This window comes from Malania oleifera, chromosome 8 (assembly GCF_029873635.1).
Source record: "Malania oleifera isolate guangnan ecotype guangnan chromosome 8, ASM2987363v1, whole genome shotgun sequence".
In the NCBI taxonomy this organism is placed as follows: domain Eukaryota; kingdom Viridiplantae; phylum Streptophyta; class Magnoliopsida; order Santalales; family Ximeniaceae; genus Malania; species Malania oleifera.
The window spans coordinates 70,788,744-70,811,233 of record NC_080424.1 but is presented as its reverse complement, the minus strand read 5'-3'; the positions used below and the strand labels follow the sequence as shown (position 1 = coordinate 70,811,233).

The 22,490-nt window shown below is 36.6% G+C and overlaps 1 protein-coding gene across 1 annotated transcript; it reads left to right on the top strand.

Moving 5' to 3' along the window:
- The first annotated feature begins 13,294 nt into the window (after positions 1-13,294).
- On the top strand, positions 13,295-17,861 carry LOC131162061 (squalene monooxygenase SE1-like). The gene is made up of 8 exons (XM_058118190.1): positions 13,295-13,767; positions 14,635-14,746; positions 14,934-15,108; positions 15,584-15,752; positions 16,021-16,239; positions 16,379-16,654; positions 17,004-17,282; positions 17,432-17,861. Exons 1-8 carry the CDS (start codon positions 13,531-13,533, stop codon positions 17,534-17,536), a joined length of 1,572 nt encoding a protein of 523 aa, XP_057974173.1. The 5' UTR covers positions 13,295-13,530; the 3' UTR covers positions 17,537-17,861.
- Positions 17,862-22,490: the final 4,629 nt, after the last annotated feature.

Here is a 22,490-nt window from a genome sequence, read left to right as displayed (position 1 = left end):
TTAAGAAGTTCCCACTATTCTGATAGAGGTTTTTTGCCAAGTCTTGCCTCAATAGGATTGATATGGTTATAGGGAAAGAAATGGCTGCATGAAAGAATTCTTAACTGAAGAAAGATTTATTAGAATCGAAATGCTCAGCAAATAAGACAATTCTTAGGAGTCGGTGGAAGAAAAAAAATTTCTTGCAAGTTAAAGAAGACAACTTGAGTTTTAAATTGAGGATTGTATATAAAAAAACTCGGTTGATTTAGGAATTTTCATTAGGTAATGAGGTTTTTCTAAGAATTCTAGCAAGGTAGTTATTTTAGGTTGCATCACATTCATGCATTTATAGTCATAGACAGTGGGTCCTTGATCATGTTCCAATTGCCTACAAAAACAATGTGTTAGGGTGGTAAAACTAATATCTGAGGTTTCAACATTGAGCAGAATAAGACAATATATCTTTCTACATGTCTAGTAAGAAATATATTGAAAGGACCACCAGGGTGTAGCTCAGTTGGCAAGGCGGATGCTGGGAGTGCCTCTCACGAGGTCAGCCAATGCGTGCCTCCCGGGTTCGATTTCTGCAGCTGGTTCCTGAATTTACCTTCTCGTGGTGTGTGGGGTAGCATCACAGGGTGTGGGATTAGTCGCGGACCGTAAAACGGACGCAGACACCCGACGATATTCAAATATATATATATATATATATATATATTGAAAGGAAATGTGACTTAAACCAATTGAATGAGCCACCTATATGTAACAAGCCAACCTATAGATCGAATGGAGACCCTAAGCTCTACGTTCAATCAATAAACAAGTTACTTGAGTGATTGGTGAGAGCATTATCTTTGTTCCTCCTTATAGTGTAAAATAGTGCTTACTGTAACACACGAGCTAGGTTGAGCAACACTCTTAATAGATTCGTAGTCTTAACTAAGTAGTTTACTCAATTGCAGGGCACATTTGATAAAACCTACCTATATGAGAGTAAAAGTGGAGCCACCTTTTGGGAGATCTTTAATGAAATCTCTAGAGCACTCAAGAATTACCTTGGGCGTACGACCAATAAAATGTACCAACCTAAGAAGATTTGAACCTAGTTTTATCCTTGAGTGTGTTGATGGGATAGGTTCACAATACAAGGATCTAAATTCAATAACAAATTTTTTTACCTATATTTCGCAAATTCTATATTCTAAAGCATAATTCTTATTAAAGTCCAAAAGACAAAAGAGCTAATACACTCAATTTCATTCAGTTTGAGTGGCTTTTATAATGTTTATATGTTCAAAAGTTTTGAATTAATGATGGATTTAACGTATTTTATAATAAGTGACTCACTCGAAAAATGAGCAGCTCGGAAGCTATCCCAAGTATAGGAGTTCTGTCGTGTAATATTAAGCCCAAGGGCTAGATCGTCTCCTCAGGGAATGCGTTTAATTTGAAACTTCACGTTTTTCCAATTGAAAATAAAAGGTTATTGAACTCAGTTCAGATTCAAGATTTTCAAGATGGTTCAATTTCACTTTTGACGAATTAAATGACATGTAATTTAAAGTCCTAAAACTAACATGCATTGAACTAAAGAACACTAATGGAAATCCTAATTTACTCAAGGAAACTTAACACGCGTTAGTTTAAAGATGGTCACCTAAAACATGGAATTAAAAACATCCAATGGAAACTAAACTGGACACACACTAAAAAAAAACCGAACCTACTAAAAATCAAACCTTTAACACAATTAAAAGATCAAATCAAGACTCACAATTTAAATGCAAACATGAATTCAACCAAAATTTAAAAGACTTAAACAATAAAGGAACACTATAAAAACACAACCTTTACTAATCATAGATCCTAACTAAATCGAATTTTGACAAAAAATTATCTGAATTTAATAATGAAGGCTAAATTAAAATAACTATCAATTAGATAAACAAAGAGATTAATTTAACAAGAATGAAATACCCAACATTACTCAATTTAAACAAAAAGAAAGAAAACACCAATAACATTAAAAAAAACTAAACTTTCTTCAATATTCCAAGATTCAAAGAAAAGTAAATAAAAGAAAGAAAGAAAGGAAGAGAGAGAGAGAGAGAGAGAGAGAGAGAGAGAGAGAGAGAGAGAGAGAGAGAGAGAGAGAGAACAGAGCAGAGGTTGGAGAAGGGGCTGCTAGAAATTGGTGGAACAGAGGAGTTCCAGCTACTGCTGTGCGGGAGAGTTGCAAAGACAGGATGGGGCTGTTGGTATTGGATCTGCTAGAGCTGTTGGCGGTGTTGTTTGCTGGTGCTGTCGTGGGTTCGTGGGCTGTGTTGCTAGAAGAATGGAGCAGGAACAGCGGGAGAGTGGCTCACGGATTTGCTGGCGCTGTTGGCGGCCGCCGGAGAGAGCAACAAAGTGCAGCAGGAGCTTTTTTTGTGCTACGGCAATAATGGGCAAAAGAGGTTTGAGCGAGAGAAAGAGAGAGGGATAAAGGGAAGGAGAACAGAGAATAGAGAAAATAGAAAGAGAGAGATAGGGAAGAGGAGGAAAGAGATCTAAAGTTAGAGGGAAGAAAAATGTAAAGAAAAAAATTGGCTAAGAGCAAGCGCAAGAGAAAGATTAAACTAGAAGAAGAAGAAGAAGAAGAAGAAGAGGGAAGAGAGAAGAACCCTCACGGGGCTACCTGTGCAGGGGGAGGAAGAGAAGGGAATTTAAGGATAGGGGGGAAAGCCCTAGACTCGGATCCAGCCAACTTGACCCGGCAACTTGACCCGAATTGTTGTACTTTTTTTCATTTTTTTCATTCTCTTTTCATCGCAAATCTGATTCTTCAAGAGTCCATTTCTCGCAAAACTCAAAACACAAAAGTTGTAGATAATCCATTTCTCTTTCTTCAAAAATTTGAATCATCTCGATTAGAGCTCGGACAGAAAAGTTATGTATGAAATATGAACAGGTATCGGTTTTGGTTCCCGGGAATTTTCCTGCGACAAAAAATTACCAAAACTTCATAAATAGTGCAATAAAGTTCAAGAATGATGATTTTGGCACTTTATTAAAATATCGGACAATTTTAGACATTTAATTAAAAATATAAACCGTAAAGCCCGAGTTAAACGTCCAATTATGCAGTTTCGACGCGTAATCACACCCCGCAACTAACGTTTTGCTAGTCTCTAGCAAATGATGTGAATGAATCTCAGAGTGGTGTCTACAACTACATACTCCAGTAATTATGAAATCAATGCACATGCGACAATATTATACCATTTCACATACTGGAACATAACTGAATTTCATACAAGTTTGTTTATATTCAATGCACACAACTCCAAAGCACGCCACTCATGCAAGTTTCATTGTTTATATGTGATTTGAGAGCAGTATACTCACATGAAGTTAATCAGAGGTACATTTAGAGTTAATGCAATCATATAAGTTTGAGTATAAACAGGTAAACTCTCGAGGTGTGTGTGATGTGTGTGACTCATTACACCTAGGATACTAGTGGACACCTACAGAACGGTCGCTTTGACTCGGCCTAACTGGTATACCCTCAAGAACACTCAAAGAAAATGGGTTCACTCATTATATGTGAGGAGGAGTGTCACGATCAAAGATCCCACAAATTAAAAGGAACAACGCTAAGTATATGGAGTGGACTAGTCTGGAAAGGATCTAACCTATCTATGAGGTGTCGGGTCCTTCACCCTAGCATCTTCTCACCTACTCGCCATATCCAATCGAGACCACCCTAGATCAACTCATTCACAAACTTGTCATGAATGCATCTGAGGCATTAACCGGTTGAAGAATCTTCATACGTGGAAAAACATGTGTCATGTCCTTGTGATATGTATTTGGGCCGGCATTGACATTTCATTTTATGCGCATGTGTATTATTTTGCTCATTCTTCATTTTCTGTCTTTTCTTGATCAATTAGGACAATCATAACACTTCTTTTGTACTCTTCATACCATCAATGGGAATTGAGCTCGAATAGGCGTTCATGAACTAAGTCTATCTCTAAGGGTGGCTCAGCCTTCACATTTTGAGTAGGCTACAAGACCTAGGTTTTTATCTCCCCACTAGGTGTCACCTCTAGGCTAGAAAATCAAAAACAAAGACTAGTGCACAAGGAATCATCCAGAAAAAGAGAATTGAGTTCCATGAACTCTGATTTAATATTAATGCTCAAAAGGACGATAAATAGCTCAAGGATATCTCACAAGGTGTCATAGTTGCCATGGGTATTCTCTCAATACTCACAGGAAACCCTAAGTGCAATGAATCACGTGAATGTGTTTATTCAGCCTCGTGAGATGCCGTGTAAATACAAGAATTTATATAGTCAAATTAACACGAGTGTACTACCAATCGATTCTTCATGGAGTCATAAAATCATATAAAAAGAAACTATGCATGATTGACTCAAGTGTGTCATTCTTAAGTTATACGTAAGTATGCGAAAGGTATGAGTCAGTGTTAAGCATGGCATAATGCAATGTAATTCGTCAGTGCTCCTCCTTTCTTTCTCTCTTTCTTTTTGGTTTGTTTTTTTTTTATTTTATTTTTTTTGTTTTGTTTTTTTTTTTTTTGTTTTTAAAACCTAGTACGTGTACGTGCACAGTGTCACATGTGAATGCTCATCCCCCCCAACTAAAGTGGAACATTGTCCTCAATGTGAAAGCATAGGAGGAAATAGAAAATACTGTGCACAGGAAAAGTAAGGCGTACCTGAGTGGCGAAATAATGGAAAACAAAGATCGAACTACGAGAAAATAGACCTGAAAACTAACTAAAAATAAAATAAGATAAAAGGAAAATAAGGGAAAGAAAAACATCACAATTGTCTTGGCGGAGGCTCTAGAGGAATTTTGTCTGGTGGCCGCAGGTCTATAAATTGCATCGGCAGGTCTCCAAATTTGAGCCGCCACAATCGATCAGTTGTCATACCTGCACGAAAATCAACCTCAAATGAATTAATGTGTGTCAAAATACCAAACAATTTGTGTGCAGGTCGACCCTCGTGTGTGGATAAGAAAGGGTCTTTATTCAACATTGTGTCCAGGAACTGTACTTCTTTACGAACTAACAGTTGAGAGAAAGCGATCGGAATAATTACTTGCAGTTCTTCAGAAGCATTAACATTAAAGGTTTTACCTGATTCTTTAAAAATTATATGCTCACCAGACTGGTCACCCTCTTTATCGGGTGTACATATCATCATACCATTGCAAGAGTCTGCCTCCACATTAGGCTCCTTAACATCTGATTCAGGCAGGAGTGACAGTTTCAATATTTCTGAGCTCGGAGTATTAGGTATCACAGGTTGGTACTACATATGAGTATCAGTCTCCTCATCAACTAACTGCTCCGCTTGTGGCCCCGTTTCCTTTGATTTTTCTTTGACCTCTTCTAGTTCAGCCATGACTTCTAGTGTTGGGACAACTGGTTGTCTGATGATGAGCATCTCAGGTTGGGGAAATTCTTTCTCGCTTCTCGAAGTAGTGGTGGCCTCTGCTGTCTCAAGAGAAACATCATGTATTTGTTGGTGTGGCGGCTGGTACTTTTGAGGACTAAGCTGAGGTTCCATGGGCAATTCTTCATTTTCTAAGATATCCAACTGCATGCTTATCGCATTAATGGTATCCCGCAATTCATTATTATGATCGACTTGAGTTTGCATGAATTGTTGGAGCATGTTCGCCATCTGAGTTATGCTATCCTCGAAAAGGTCTGACAACGTACAGCTCGGAGGGATCTGTTGTGGCTGATATTGAGGCGGATGGTTGTTTGGGCAGTTTGATGGCTCGTATACATCTCCACCACAAATTGTGCTGATAGGGTGTGCAGTTATGGGTGCCTGAGTGTATCGTGTGTTGCACTATGGGACATTGTCAGCTAAGTAATCAAAGAATGATAATACTTGATTTGGATCCTCGTTGACGGGCTCTCCATTAGACATAGTTTAGACAAAACACTTGCAATCAAGGGTAAGAGCACTATAAAAATAATCAGCTAACCTCCATAAGTCAAACCCGTGATGTGGGAAAGTACTTAGCAGATCCTTGAATCGTTTCCAGCAATCCCCGAATGTCTCATCATCCTACTGCACAAAATTAAGAATCTGTTCCTGCAAAAGTTGAGTTTTCTGTGAGGGACAAAATGCATGTAGGAACTCACGCTCCATATCAGTCCAATTAGTGATAGAATAAGGTCTCATAGAATGAAACCAAATCAGTGGCCTATCCTGCAAAGTAGTAAGAAATAAATTCAGTTTAGTAGATTCATCAGCTCTAGCATGAGAGAAAAACATGTTGCAGGTTAACTCAAACTCTACTAGGTGCTGATATGGGCACTCAGATTTCGTCCCGTAAAATTCAGGTAGCAATGATGTCCTTCCGCGCTACATCATGAAATTAAACTCGTCATAAGGCAAAACAGTGGAAGAGGATGCAGTGGCATATTCAAGCTGCAAAAAGTCCATTATCGTGCGCGATGCAGATGCAGTCATTTTTCAAAACTCGATTTTTTTTCTGTTTTTGTTTTCTGCTTTTTTTTCCTTTTTTTAAAACTAATAAAAATGACGTAAAAAACATAAATTTGAGACTAAGAATGACATTCCCCGGCAACGGCGCCAAAATTGACTCACTCGAAAAATGAGCAGCTCGGAAGCTATCCCAAGTATAGGAGTTCTGTCGTGTAATATTAAGCCCAAGGGCTAGATCGTCTCCTCAGGGAATGCGTTTAATTTCAAACTTCATGTTTTTCCAATCGAAAATAAAAGGTTACTGAACTCAGTTCAGATTCAAGATTTTCAAGATGGTTCAATTTCACTTTTGACAAATTAAATGACACGTAATTTAAAGTCCTAAAACTAACATGCATTGAACTAAAGAACACTAATAGAAATCCTAATTTACTCAAGGAAACTTAACACGCGTTAGTTTAAAGATGGTCACCTAAAACATGGAATTAAAAACACCCAATGGAAACTAAACCGGACACACACTAAAAAAAAACCGAACCTACTAAAAATCAAACCTTTAACACAATTAAGAGATCAAATCAAGACTCACAATTTAAATGCAAACATGAATTCAACCGAAATTTAAAAGACTTAAACAATAACGGAACATTATAAAAACACAACCTTTACTAATCATAGACCCTAACTAAATCGAATTTTGACAAAAAATTATTTGAATTTAATAATGAAGGCTAAATTAAAATAACTATCAATTAGATAAACAAAGAGATTAATTTAACAAGAATGAAATACCCAACATTACTCAATTTAAACAAAAAGAAAGAAAACACCAATAACATTAAAAAAAACTAAACTTTCTTCAATATTCCAAGATTCAAAGAAAAGTAAATAAAAGAAAGAAAGAAAGGAAGAGAGAGAGAGAGAGAGAGAAAAGAGAGAGAGAGAGAGAGAGAGAGAGAGAGAGAGAGAGAGAGAGAGAGAGAGAGAGAGAGAGAGAGAAACAGAGCAGAGGTTGGAGAAGGGATTGCTGGAAATTGGTGGAACAGAGGAGTTCCGACTGCTACTGTGCGGGAGAGTTGCAGAGACAGGATGGGGCTGTTGGTGTTGGATCTGCTGGAACTATTGGTGGTGTTGTTTTCTGGTGCTGTCGTGGGTTCGTGGGCTGTGTTGCTGGAAGAATGGAGCAGGAACAGCGGGAGAGTGGCTCACAGATCTGCTGGTGCTATTGGCGGCCGCCGGAGAGAGCAACAAAGTGCAGCAGGAGCTTTTTTTGTGCTGCGGCAACAATGGGCAAAAGAGGTTTAAGCGAGAGAGAGAGGGATAAAGGGAAGGAGAACAGAGAATAGAGAAAATAGAAAGAGAGAGACAGGGAAGAGGAGGAAAGAGATCTAAAGTTAGAGGGAAGAAAAACGTAAAGAAAAAAATTGGCCGAGAGCAAGCGCAAGAGAAAGATTAAACTAGAAGAAGAAGAAGAAGAAGAAGAAGAAGAAGAGGATAGAGAGAAGAGCCCTCACGGGGCTACCTATGCAGGGGGAGGAAGAAAATGGAATTTAAGGATAGGGGGGAAAGCCCTAGACCTGGATCCAGCCAACTTGACCCGGCAACTTGACCCGAATTGTTGTACTTTTTTTTCATTTTTTTCATTCTCTGTTTATCGCAAATTTGACTCTTCTAAAGTCCGTTTCTCACAAAACTCAAAACATGAAAGTTGTAGATAATCCTTTCCTTTTTCTCCAAAAATTTGAATCATCTCAATCAGAGCTCGGACGAAAAATTTATATACGAAATACGAACAGGTGTCGGTTTTGATTCCCGGGAATTTTCCTGCGACAAAAAATTACCAAAACTTCATAAATAGTGCAATAAAATTCAAGAATGATGATTTTGGCACTTTATTAAAATATCGAATAATTTTAGACATTTAATTAAAAATATAAACCGTAAAGCCCGGGTTAAACGTCCAATTACGCAGTTTCAGCGCGTAATCACACCTCCCAACTAACGTTTTGCTAGTTTCTAGCAAATGATATGAATGAATCTCAGGGTGGTATCTACAACTACATACTCCAATAATCATGAAATCAATGCACATGCGACAATATTATACCATTTCACATACTGGAATATAACTGAATTTCACACAAGTTTGTTCATATTTAATGTATTTTATAATAAGTGTAATGGCTTTCAGTTTAATTAAATGATTTATTTTATAAACCATTATGACCACTAAACGTATTTTTTTTTGTTTTTACTATTAATTTAAATTATTTATATATTATTTTTGAATTTAATATGGTAACCTGTGCTACTCTTACAACACTTATATATTGTGAATGATATAGAGAGATTGATTACTTTCCTTAATTAGTTCCTATCTTTATCTAAAATTTATTGGATTGAGTGCATAATTAGAGATCTAGTTTAATATATAACTTTTGATTTATCTGTACATTGGCAAATCTTAAGAGACATCCCAATAGTAAAAACTTGAGATATCCTTATTGCAGGTCTTAAGTTTGAATCCTGAAAGAAGTGGGATCTAGAATGAGAGATAAGCAGTCTACTATACTATTGTGTCACTCAAGCATAGCATAATTACTTTTACTTCTATTGTAACTAACGATTCCTTTTATGTGGAAAAGATCTGTATCAATAATTATGATTTTACGTATGGACAATTCCTCAGCATCTTGTTCATTCACAAGAAAATATCTAGGAAAAGCATGAAAAAAATGCTCAAATGGTACGATCCCTCCCTCATCTCTTTCATTCTGGGATGATTGCGTTGTTCTTGGTCTGTTAAGATGCGCTGTTAGCTGCTCCATTAGATTTTCCCATTAATCGAAAAAATAAAAAACCTTAGACATCACACACCGTGCCTACTTTGCTAAAGTGACGGTGAATTCAGTTTTAAGACACCAAATATTATATTTAGGCTGCGAATTATGATTTTTAATTTATTTTTTTAATCATAATTATACAGTTATGCTCATTGTGATCAAATATTAAACAATTTTTCCACCAAAATCAACTATAATATTAATTAATAAATTAATTAATTTGCATAATAAGTCAGGTAGCATTAATTGAACCAGTTTTAATAATAAAAATCCAAATCATTGCATGCATGCAAGCAGCACGCGCCGCTCGTGGTAGGTCCACTTTCATTTTTGGGTATAGAAAATGGCTCCTTTTTCTTCCGTATGCAACTCTCTATTTTATTCTCAACGCGATCCACGAGCTGCCCGCCCCTATATATTATATATACTCCTCATGCCCTTTCCTAAAAGATTAATATGTATTATTTAAATTATATATTAATTTTAATTTTTGTTCTTCAACAAATTAATTTCTTATATATATATGCATTAGCATCATGGCATGCATGGGGTACGTGCCTATGCCCCTGCGTGAATTTCCTTTTTCAAGAAATTAAAAATTGCATGGGTACGAGATTTTCGTTTCTAAATTCGGTAAAGACAAGGAGAGCTCACATTAAAACTATCGTTGTTATTTTTTATGTTTGTGGTTAAATTTTGAGATAGATCTTTTGAAACTCGATCTACTATCATGTGAAATTTTATATTGTGATAATTGAATCTTGAAATGTTATATATGCTACTTCTTTTTTTGTTCGTTTAGAGATTTCACCTCGTTAAAGCTAGCTAGTTTAAAGTTGAAATTTTGATTGTTATTTTTGCTATTTCGTTATTGTGTCTATTTATAGTTTTGTATAACTGTACAAGAATGTATATTAATATCATTACATGTTTCTGGAGATTTTTGATATTTTATATTATTAAAATAACATCATATGATATGCATGTCGTATCAAAATTTATAGTATTGTGTTATAAGAAATCTTGATAAGCAAATTAAATAAAAATATTCTAGTAAGATAGTAATCTTAAGTATATAGTGTGATAATCTCTTGTGATTTTGAGTTTTGAATAATCCCTCTCTTAAAGGCATTGTCCTCCTTCTGAATTGCATATATAATTAAAAAAATTAATAAAAAGAATTAAAATTACAAATTTATTTTAAAGAGGTTACGAAGGTAGTACTGTCATCCCAAATAAATACTATCGGTATATTGTATTTAGTTTTTAGGGTAAAAGATACTAACCTCCTTTGAGATTTGGTAAAAAGATAGGGATCTCCCTTAAAGTTTCAAAAATTATAGAGACCTCTCCCATGAGATTTCAAGAATTTCGAGATCCTCCTCTGAGGTTTTCCAAAAAGACACAAACTTCACGTACCCTATATTTTTATAAAAGACAAGTCTTTTGAGGGGAGGTTTATGCCTTTTTACCAAACTTCAGGAGAGATTTACGACATTTTTGAAATCTTAAGAGAGATTTCTGAAATTTTTGAAACCTTTGGAGTGGGTGTCTTTTACCCTATCTTTTTAATATATTGAGAACAATATTATCCTTCGACTAATACTTTCAAATAATGATTTTCACTATATAGGTGAAAAGGTTAAAAAAACATAGAAGAAAAAAATTCATTATTTCATTGTGTGATAAAAAAGTAATAAAGCGCCAGGATTGTTAAGCTTTTTGAGCGTCAATACCATCTCTATTTTAAAAGTTCTTATGATAATAATATCTTAGGAGTCAATCACATACAATTTTTATTTTTTATTTTTTACCCCTTTGAATTTGATACTTGTCTCAAAAACTGATGATTGCACCTCCCCTACTAATAGAATTATCTTAATTCCAAAAATTAATAGTTTCATCTCTTTTACTACTTGGACTCAATTTGTTCTCCAACTCAAATTGACTTCATTATGTTTCAGTATCTTAACGAATCAAGTTCAACCTTACCCAATCGAGATTTTAAGTTTTATTATCTTTACATTATATAAGTTATAGAATGATATATTTTATACATATATATATATATATATAATATTAATATATAATCAAATTAAGCTTAATGGAGCGAAGTTTATATTTTAAGAACTTGCAATTTTGTTAAGTTTGAATTTAAAAATTTAAGAACGATTAATTTCAAATCGAGTTTCGAGCGTAATATTGTTGAATCAAATCGAGTTGAGTTCAAACATCCTATTACGTCAACTTGGCTCAACTTGAATGCACAAGAGTTTGGAAGGGTTATATGTACATATAAAGTCAAAGATATGCTTGGGTGGTGTTGGCATCACATCTTGAGTCATGCATGGACCCACTACTCACGGGAGAATTAATTAAATGAAATGGATACAAACGTAGTAACGTAGCCAGCCTTTGACCTAATTGATGTATCTTTGAAATCTCCAAACGCAATGACCTTTGCTTTCGTCTTGGCTATTAATTTCAAGCTTATCTTCTAACTCCCAAGCCTTATAGAATATTGCACAAAGTAAAATCTCATTAATAATCCTTGATGAATGTTCACTGATTCAAATTTTAAAACTATGCAGGCATTCGTTAAATTTGCATTTTGACAAGTATAGAAGTATAATCTTTATTTTCCTTTTCTTAGGGAACCAAACCTCTATCTGATTCCTAATCTATACCGCTAGAGGTCATTCAAAATATTAATTTACATGTTAATCATTGTCTACTTTTAGTTCTCTATTCTATAATTAGAAATAAAAATAAATGTTACGCAATCATACACTTGATATATTTATGGACAAACAGCAAGTTGATTCAAAAGTTACTTTTTTTTTTTTTTCTATTTCAAAAAACATAATTACAAGTTAGGTATATATATATATTCAGCGTATAATATCTCCCTCATCCATGAGCTAACAAAAGTACTTGTTAGCGCTTTTTTATTTTTTATTTTTTATTTTTAAAAAAGGGCGATACCTCCTAAAGTTTATTAGAAAACTTCTCACTTATGGCGGAAAAATACCGTGATACTAATCTTGAGACTTTGGAACATTAAAAACAAACACCAAGACCCTAAAACAACCTTAACCAACACAATCATTAGGTCTTCAACCACGCGCACGCACACGCGCATACAATTTCCTCTCTACTCATTTTATTTTATTTTTATATGATAAGACCACTCACAAGCGAATATCTTCCAATTACAAGTCAATAAGTCTTAGCTTCATTCAATATGCAATTTTTTCAAACCCATGAGTCACCATCACATTTGATTAGGGCTAAGGAACTTTATGCATAGACTCTATATATGAGTCATTAAGTCCTATTAGGTCTTCAACAATATATATATAAATTCCCTCTCCACTCACTTTTTCAATGTAAATCAACTCATAAGCGGACATTTTCCAACAAAAAAATAAATAAAAGTAGATCTTATTCTAATTATAGAATTCATTAACCATGAAAGTTACATTATACGGAGTATTATTCATCTCGATTACTGAGCTTCATAATTTGCCTTTGATATTGATGATTTGAGCTCTAACATCGTACTCCGATCATCAAAATTCCCAATCAAGAAAAAATTTTGTGCATAATTTTATTCTAATTATTCACAAAAAAGCCAATGCATTTCAAATGTGGTATCAATTTTAAGAGTTACTCTCAAATTTGAACATAAATTTAAGGCTTTCAAGTCAAATATCACTTGATATTAATTATTAGTTAGCTAGAATCAGATTATATTAATACAGCCCCTGTTTTAATTCCCTCGGATTCATGGTATCCTCAACTTCTACCGCTCTCTCTTATTCAAAAAAACGTGTCATCCTTAATCCTTATTACGCAACTTCAACCCTTAATTTTTGACCAGGGCATTGGACGAGATCCCGCGCAGCTTAACCCAAACGCACCCCCAGCGCAGGTTAACACTTCCCGAAGACGGACCCTCTATAAAGCATGCACCTGTTAAGCTGCACCCGAGCTCTGTCCTGTGGCTCTCCTGCTCCGTTTGCCAACGAGATTCCAGAACATCCACTAAAATATCGACGGAACAACCAGCGAGGAGAGAGAAAGGCCGGAATTCTTAGTAGAGAGAGAAACAGAGGCTGAGAGTCCCCGGCGACGTCTTCGTAGTCCCCTTCGACGTTGACGTTGCCGTCGCCGTCGTCTCCCTCTCGTTCTTCTGGCATTTGCGTTTTCTGAGGATGGCGGATCAGTATTGGTTGGGAGCGATATTGTCTTCCCTGATAGGCTGCGTTATGCTGTACAAATTTCTCGCGAGGAGCAATGCCCGCGGAATTCCACCCCCGAGGGACGCCTGCCTCAAGAGCGCATCCGCCAAAGGAGAATGCGGATCCATTGACGGCGTCGGCGACGGCGTTGATGTCATCGTCGTCGGAGCTGGCGTCGCCGGCTCGGCTCTCGCTTACACGCTCGGCAAGGTGGTGTCTCTGTCCCCTCATTTGTTTTGAATTATTAATCATATGCTTTTGGTTCAATTTTGAAATTAATTTGTTGATTTGCTATCTTTTAAGGATCTTTCGTGATTATGTATTTGTGTATATTCGGGGTTTTCCAATCCTACGGTGTTCGATTGGGATAATGGATATGATGTTTAAAGTGCCGAGTTAGTCATCAGGGATTGTGCACAACATTCATTTCAGAGTTTGTCTTTCTCTGGATATGGTGGAGTCATATGAGGATAGCAGTGACAATATCCAAGCTGAGGGATGGTTATTGGTAATCGGATTTTTGAATCTTCCCATGCTCGACAGAGCATCCAAAACTAGCTTATAGGATTTTTGACTGTTTAAACTTTTTTTTTTTTTTCCTATCAATTTAGAATCTTTTATCAAAATTTCATTTTGTACCTCAATCTTTGTTGGATGTAGAGGAGGATGCTTGTAAAGCTTTGGTGGATGAGGCTTGCGCGTGGAATCAAACTTTTGAGATTTTCTACCAACATTAGCATTTTGCAATGTTCGATTCTTTTGAGTGCTTGTGTATTCCACCGTTTTCTTGTTGAAACTGAATGAAAGCAGAAGTAAATTTTCTAAATGTTAAAAGTATATGTTAGATTTTTTATTCATTTAGTGTGTCAGGGTCTGTACCATCATTTAATGCCAGATTGACTAATTTATCTCAGGATTAAACTTCAGATTTCTTGAATTAAGTTGCCCCGTTATATGTTTTGATTGCCTGGGATAAATTTTTGCTATGATGGGTTGCGAGAGTACATATATTTGAGGGTGGGTGTCTTCCTTTCTATAATACAAGTTTTCACAAGCTGATGTAGTTTTAAAAAGCAGGATGGACGTCGAGTGCTCGTGATTGAAAGAGACTTGGCGGAGCCTGATCGAATTGTTGGTGAACTGCTACAACCAGGTGGCTACCTCAAATTGATTGAGCTTGGTCTTGAAGGTAGGCTTAAGCAGAACATTGTAACCTAGTGCAGATGAATATGTTTCCATTAGTTTCTAGTCGTCGATGAACTATTAAACATCATAGAGTTATTATTCTTACTTATTTAGATCATTATCGATTGTTGCCTTACCTTCTAGTATGTTTTACTAGTTGGTAAATGAAGCATTTATTTTTTTGACTACAGATTGCGTGGAGGGAATTGATGCTCAGCGGGTGTTTGGCTATGCACTTTTCAAGGATGGAAAAAATACTAAACTCTCTTACCCGTTGGAAAAATTTCACTCAAATGTGTCTGGGAGGAGCTTTCACAATGGCCGTTTCATACAAAGAATGAGGGAGAAGGCAGCATCACTTTCCAAGTACGTCTTTCTACCCAATGGGTATTCATTACATTTTGGTTTATGTTGTTTTTTTAGTTCACAGAGCCTTTTGTTGCATATGGATTAATAATGTGGCACGAAGCTCCAAATGCCTATGCATTTTAGGAATTTGATTTCTTTCATTTGAATTGTGCATATACTCTTGACTAAATTCTTTAGTTAGCATTTATTTTATTAGATATGCCACTTCAAGAGTAACTGTGATGCTCAAGTCACTTCTATTCAGCAGCATTTTCTATTGAAAAAGCACAAGAACATGCTCAATAATATTTTTCTTTGGAGTAGTTTGGTTGTTTAGGCATCTGCAGCTATTTGACTGATGGATTTTTTTATGTAATTAAGCTCTGCATAAAGGATGTTTTTCACACACACACGCGCGCGCGCGCGCATGTATATTGATGTAGTTGTCCTTATTTTTATTGGTGTTTAACATATTAATTGCAATTTTCTCCAGTGTACGGTTGCAGCAAGGAACAGTTACTTCTCTGCTTGAGGAAAATGGAACCATTAAAGGTGTACAATACAAAACTAAAACAGGTCAAGAACTGACAGCATATGCACCTCTAACTGTTGTATGTGATGGCTGTTTTTCAAACTTGCGTCGCTCTCTTTGCAAACCTATGGTGAGATGTCCTCTGAAATCGTAATGCCTTCTTTCTGTTTTTATTTATTTACTTATTTTTTGGAGGGAGGGGGGAGAAGGTTTTCAAAGTTGTTTGTAGTCTGTAAATTAGCTGTTAAAAATCAAAATAAATGTTTTCCTTCTGTCCTGCGTGGATTCTTTGACAGCTTTCATCTAGAGTTTGGTAGACGTATAGTTTTGAAGTTTCAAACTTGCATTTCTGCACAATCATGTCTGCTTGTAACAAACAGTGTCATACTGTCTTGCAGGTAGATGTACCTTCTTGTTTTGTTGGTTTGGTTCTGGAGAACACTGACCTTCCCCATGCGAATCACGGGCATGTTATTTTAGCAGATCCATCCCCCATACTGTTTTATCCTATCAGTGGTACAGAGGTTCGCTGTCTGGTTGACGTCCCAGGGCAAAAGGTTCCTTCTATATCGAATGGAGAAATGGCCAACTACTTAAAGTCCGTGGTAGCTCCCCAGGTAGACATACGTCCTCTAATTTCTACCTTGCATATAGGATTTTATTTTGTTATTTTATTTTCATTTGAACTTCAACTCCAAAATTGTGGTTTTTTAACAGTTTCTGAATGTGATGCGTTGCGTGATGTTTCTGTTTCAGATTCCTCATGAGCTCTATGATGCCTTCATTGCTGCAATTGATAGAGGAAACATAAGGACGATGCCAAATAGAAGCATGCCAGCTGCTCCCCATCCTACTCCTGGTGCCCTTTTAATGGGGGATGCATTCAACATGCGCCACCCCTTAACTGGTGGAGGAATGACTGTAGCACTCTCTGATATAGTTGTGCTACGAGATCTTCTTAAGCCTTTGCGTAACCTGAATGATGCATCTGCACTCTGCAAATATCTTGAATCTTTTTATACCTTGCGTAAGGTTGGTTGCATTCATATCTGGGGCACTGGGTGTTTGGGAAGTGTTGTGGCTTTAGTTGCATAGGCATATTTTTTTGTTCTCTAGGGTTGATATGTTATGGGACTCTTGACAAGTGAGATACTAAAAGAAAATGAGCATACTTGGGACAATGTTCATTTATTTTTTTTTCCAAAACATTTGGGAAACTACTGGCCCCAAAAGATCAATATTACTCATTTCCATATCTAAATGCACAATGGGAAATTTTTTAGTATTTATTTTGCTCAACCCATTGCTAGATTACAAAGTTGCACTTCTATTTTTTCTTGGGGTGTCTAACTTTGGTGTTCTCGTCTGCTCTTATATGCAGCCTGTGGCATCTACGATAAATACATTGGCAGGTGCCCTGTACAAGGTGTTTTGTGCTTCGCCTGATCAAGCAAGAAAAGAAATGCGTCAAGCTTGCTTTGATTATTTAAGCCTTGGAGGTGTATTTTCCACAGGACCTGTCTCTTTACTTTCGGGGTTGAATCCTCGCCCGTTGAGCTTGGTTCTCCATTTCTTTGCCGTTGCAATATATGGTGTTGGCCGTTTATTATTGCCATTTCCTTCTCCAAAACGAATGTGGATTGGAGCCAGACTGATCTCGGTATGTTATTCCATCTATCCCCTTCAGCAATTTCCATCGAATACATTGAAAATGGTTTGATAAGATTACTTTTAATAGGAGAAGTCAGGAATGGATTTTTTCTTCATTTTCGGAACTCTCAAATATGAGCTTATTTTCTTTTGTTGCAGGGTGCATCAGGCATCATCTTCCCAATTATAAAGGCGGAAGGCGTTAGACAAATGTTCTTCCCTGCAACTATTCCAGCATATTATAGAGCTGCTCCTGTTAAGTGAGATCCTGAAAACCATTAGACAAATAATCTGTATTGCCATCTGCCTTCCCTCACTCAAAACTAAGAGGAAAAAAGGGTTTTGAGTTTTCATGTCGGGGCAGAGATGATTGTGCATTCTCACTTTTTCAGGGCAACTGTGACATCTTCCCAAAATCAGAAGTATGTAAATCTTTTCTTTTAGATATGTTGGATTATGTCGGTGATTGCAACCATCTTCTCGTCTGTTTAGTGTTAAATTACAGCACTCGGTCAATGGTAAGCTTGTTAGCGTTTCATTTACGATAATGTGGAAATAAAGGAACATTTTTGTTTTATATGTTAAAAAATTATCTTTTTGGTTTGAAAAGTATTTCCTTTGGTTTATGCACAAGGGAAGTTTTTTGGGAAATTTTGGAATTTTAGCAGTCAGGTGATAGGAATCCTAAGCCCTGAGCCACAAGTCACCACCTTTAATTGGAAAGATTTTGAATGGCGTCACCTTGTGGACCACCATCGCTATCATTTACATGGTACACTTTAATTTTGTTCATTTGCTGTAATGAGTTGCATTTGGTCATTATCAAGGGACAGTATGAATCTGTCAATCTATTTATAGAGTAATCATGTTATTATTATTTTTTTAAATAAAATTAAAAAAAATTGTGTTTGAGATTATGAATTTTAGATTTTGGGTTTTGATTTATATATATTTAAATTGAATGCAGTATGGTTTTATATCAAATTTTCTTTAAAATTTTGCATAAATTCAAAAAAAAAATTGATTTTTAAGTTTTCTATTAATATTGACTTTAAGATTTTGAGAAATTCTTTACAAAAATTAATGTTTTGAGTGTTAGGTTACAACTTAAGAAGGTCAATGAATCTTACAAGCAACTCATAAGCACTTCAAGTGACCTTAGTAGGTAATGAAAGGACCAGTAATTTTTAATGAACTTTGAAACATCACTACGACAAGACATCATTAACCAATGGAGCAGGGCAAAAATTATGCATTTTGGACCATGATGTGATGGCATTTGTACCTATCCTATTTGAAAAACCCAAGTTGAATTGGTCATAAAGAAAAAAAAATAATGGGATAATTAAACTCAAAAGAAAAATCATGATCATGAATTTTGACTTAAAAATTAAGCTCCACGCTGCTTATTTATCTTGATTAGGAATTGGGAATTGGGAATTTAATACAAAGTAGTTCATCAATCGTAGGGGAAGTGATCAAACTAGTCCTAACCGCATGCATATTAGAAAGATGGTCAATTGATTTAAAGAAATCTTTATTGTCTTGCAAGGCTACAATTGAATGAGAATTGAATTAGAGAAGAAGGCTTGTGTTGCTTTGAAAATCGTTGTACAAATTGATCCTGGAAAGTCTAGTGATCTTCTAATTGGAATCTCTTATGATTGATCACTGATGTTGAAGCCTTACTTCAATCTCCCGCGAATTCTCCACTCAATTTAGTACTTTGTTTTTTTTTTTTTTTTGGTTAGTAAATCAAGAACAACTCACACTCGTCTAGTTTCAAATTAGAGCATCACACCCCTGGTTTTCAAATTCAATTCATGCACAAGTGTCTTTTCACCCCTCGGTTTCGAAAATAGAATTATATGCATACAATGCTTTTTATATTTTTCAATACAGAGTTAATGATTGCCTACAATTTTTTTCCAATCATCAATCACTTGTTACTTTCATTCTGCTTGTGTAGCATTAAATGTCACTGTTATCCTACAAACAGTCGATCTCAAGCTCGAATAAAGGAGTAAGGTTGCTTTTGGTAGTTGAAAGCTATGTAAGAATCGTAAAATATGTTAATCTGACATGAATCCTTTTCAAGAATTCTCTAGGGTGGCTCTTATGAACGATGGATTCCACATATATCACCCGAATGTAGCGAAAAATGAACAAAGGTGGACTTGACTAGGGCCATTCTGGTTGGAAAGGTGTAAGAATTTAATACAAGCAACTAAGATTGGATTGGAAACTTAGAATGTATGGACTCTTATGAGCATAAGTATGGCGATAGTGGATGCGATGAGAATAAAAAAATAATAATAACATTATCTATATTCAAGAGACCAAGGTCCAAGTGCCATCTGATATACGCCAAATATATCACCTACTTAGAAGAGACCAGAGCGTAGCATTATGAGGATAGTTACCGCCCAAGCCAACCGCCTTACTCAAGCAATTGACGTCCGCCTTATAATAAATAGAGTGATTCACACCAACGAGGTAAGAACCGGAGCAATTCACACCCGCACCATAACTCGCTAATAAATGACATTATACCCTTGGGTCAACCTACGTCACTATAAATAGGGATTTGGAGAAGAGGCTAAGGTATCTCATCCTAACACACTTTACTGTTGCATAAAAACCTCTTAAGCCCATCCCTTACCTAAGCATCAGAGAAGTCCCCCGGAGTACACCCTGGGTCCTTCAAGCCACTTTTATTTGTCTCTTTTTAGGTAGTCGTGATCAAGGATCGATTCGTGAAGATTGTTCTGCAACAGTTGGCGCCGTCTGTGAGAACTTCTTGAGAGGTTTTCTCTTTCAATCCTTGATCATGACTACATCAAATAATTGAAAGTCGATGCATTGGCTCGATTGAGATCGTCCAAAATGTCGTCGTCTGACACCTAGACATACTTGACGCTATTCGATCCATCGCCGATCGGGACCCTACCCAGTGCAAACTCTTCATTCGCGGCCTTCGATGGGACACTACCATCAAGAACCTCCGCAATCTCTTCTCCACCTATGGTGACCTCAAAGAAGTCGTTGCAATCCTTGGCAAGGTCACCGAGAAAAGTAAAGGGTACAAGTTTATTATGTTCAAGCATGTTAATGGCGCTTTGCTCGCGTTGAAGAAGCCAAGTAAGAAAATTGATGGACGAATTACCGGGGACCCAGCTTGCGATATTGGGAAATTCTGGATCTAATGAGAATCTGACTACAATTTATGTTTCTATGTGCAAGATTTATGTAGCCAACGTGCCTATTCTCAAGGCATGATTTTTTCTCCATCATACAATAATAATTCTAAAAAAAACAAAAAGATGCCACAGTTTCAATGCTTGAAGAGCTCTGCCTTAATGGCTAATAATAATTAATAGGATCTTCAAGTTATTTAATTGATTGAACAATGACCTATGCACCAAATGCATAGTGGAGTCATAACAGCTGCACTGTCAATCAAATAAACAAAGCCAAGCTTTGAAATTCCAATGGATTGGCCGAATGCACCATGGGGTCGGCAATAATGACTCTTGTACATTCATGTGTGTTGAATAGTGTTCTAAACAATGAATTTGAAATTACAATTGGAAATTTGAGTTGAAATTGCAACGCACACTAAAGTTGCATAATTGTAGCAACTGAAATCGACAAAACCCCAAATAGCAAAATCGAGCTCCTTAGTGACATTCTATCGAGCACCTGGAGCCCAATCAGCCGAAAAATCCACACCATAATCAAAACAAACAATAACAAAATCACCGTCGTCAATGGTAGAGATCTCGCAGATCTCAATTTCAAACTTCAATCTGCCATTGCACTCACAACCCCATGTCCAAAAAATCCAACATGGGACTCATAAATCAATTGGGAAACAATCGAATAATCTGAGTTTATAGACCCCACAGATGACACAGACGACAAAAAAATAGTTTGCAAAATCTATAACACTGCACACTCACCTATAGTTCCCTTTACTACAAATGATCGAACACTTGGTGCATACATGTCCAAACCCTTTGAAACAAATCCATCCTGAACCGATTTCAAATCCTAACTGATATTGAAAATAACAGAACTCACATCTTTAACCCCAATGAAATCAAAACTGCAAGAACCTGTCAAATTGAACAACCATCCCGGCATTATAAATTACTAAAATGTTACTCAAGATATAGCCCAAAAGATGTGCACAGCTCATTAGGCAAAGAAGAATCGGCCCAACTGATGAGCAATGCTCGTGAGGCCAGAAGATTGCCCAAAAAATGAGCACAACTCATTAGGCAAAGAAGAATAGGTCCAACTGATGAGCAACACTCGTGAGGCCAGAAGACTATCCAAAAAATGAGCACAACTCATTAGGCAAAAAAGAATCGGCCCAACTAACGAGCAACGCTCGTGAGGCCAGAAGACTACCCAAAAAATGAGCACAACTCATTAGGCAAAGAAGAATCAGCCCAACTGAAGAGCAATGCTTATAAGGCTAGGAGACTACCCAAGAAATGAGCACAACTCAATAAGCAAAGAAGAATCGTCCTAACTGACAAGCAACACTCGTGAGGCCTAGAAATGGCCCAAAATATGAGCACAACCTCATTAGGCCAAAAACAGCAAAAAAGAAAAGCATGACTCACTAAGCCACAAAAAACCAAAAATGCCTCAAGAAGGGCTGCTCAACAAAAAAAAAAAAAAACAACGACAACAACAACTTTGAAACTTTGAAAGCCAGCTTCAAAAATTCAAACCTAAGGGGGGGGGGGGGGGCAACCAATGTACCCCAAATATATGACCTACCTAGAAGAGACTAGAGTGCAACATTATGAGGGCAGTTACCACCCAAGTCAACCGCCAAACCGGAGTAATTGACTCCCGCCTTATAATAAGCAGAGCGATTCACACCAACGAGATAAGAACCGAAGCGATTCACGCCTGCAACATAACTCGCCAATAAATGGAATTACGCCCTTGGGTCAACCTACGTCACTATAAATAGGGATTTGGAGAAGAGACTAAAGTATCTCATCGTAACATACTTTACTATTGCATAAAAACCTCTCAAGCTCATCCTATAGGCCTCAGAGAGGTCCCCCGGAGTACACCCCGGGGTAGGGTGATAGTTTCAGTTTTTGTGAGTGTCTATGATAACTCTAATGTAATTAAGTTATGTTTGAAGTCCCTAGATATGTAATATGGTCGTATGGACTGGGGTAGCTTTTTT

What these genes read in the sequence shown, in the direction of transcription:
- LOC131162061 (XM_058118190.1), top strand. Translation starts at nt 13,531, where the DNA reads ATGGCGGATCAGTATTGGTTGGGAGCGATATTGTCTTCCCTGATAGGC. An exon ending in GCTCTCTTTGCAAACCTATG is followed by an intron (nt 15,753 to 16,020) that starts GTGAGATGTCCT and finishes ACTGTCTTGCAG; the next exon opens with GTAGATGTACCTTCTTGTTT. An exon ending in CTTTTTATACCTTGCGTAAG is followed by an intron (nt 16,655 to 17,003) that starts GTTGGTTGCATT and finishes TCTTATATGCAG; the next exon opens with CCTGTGGCATCTACGATAAA.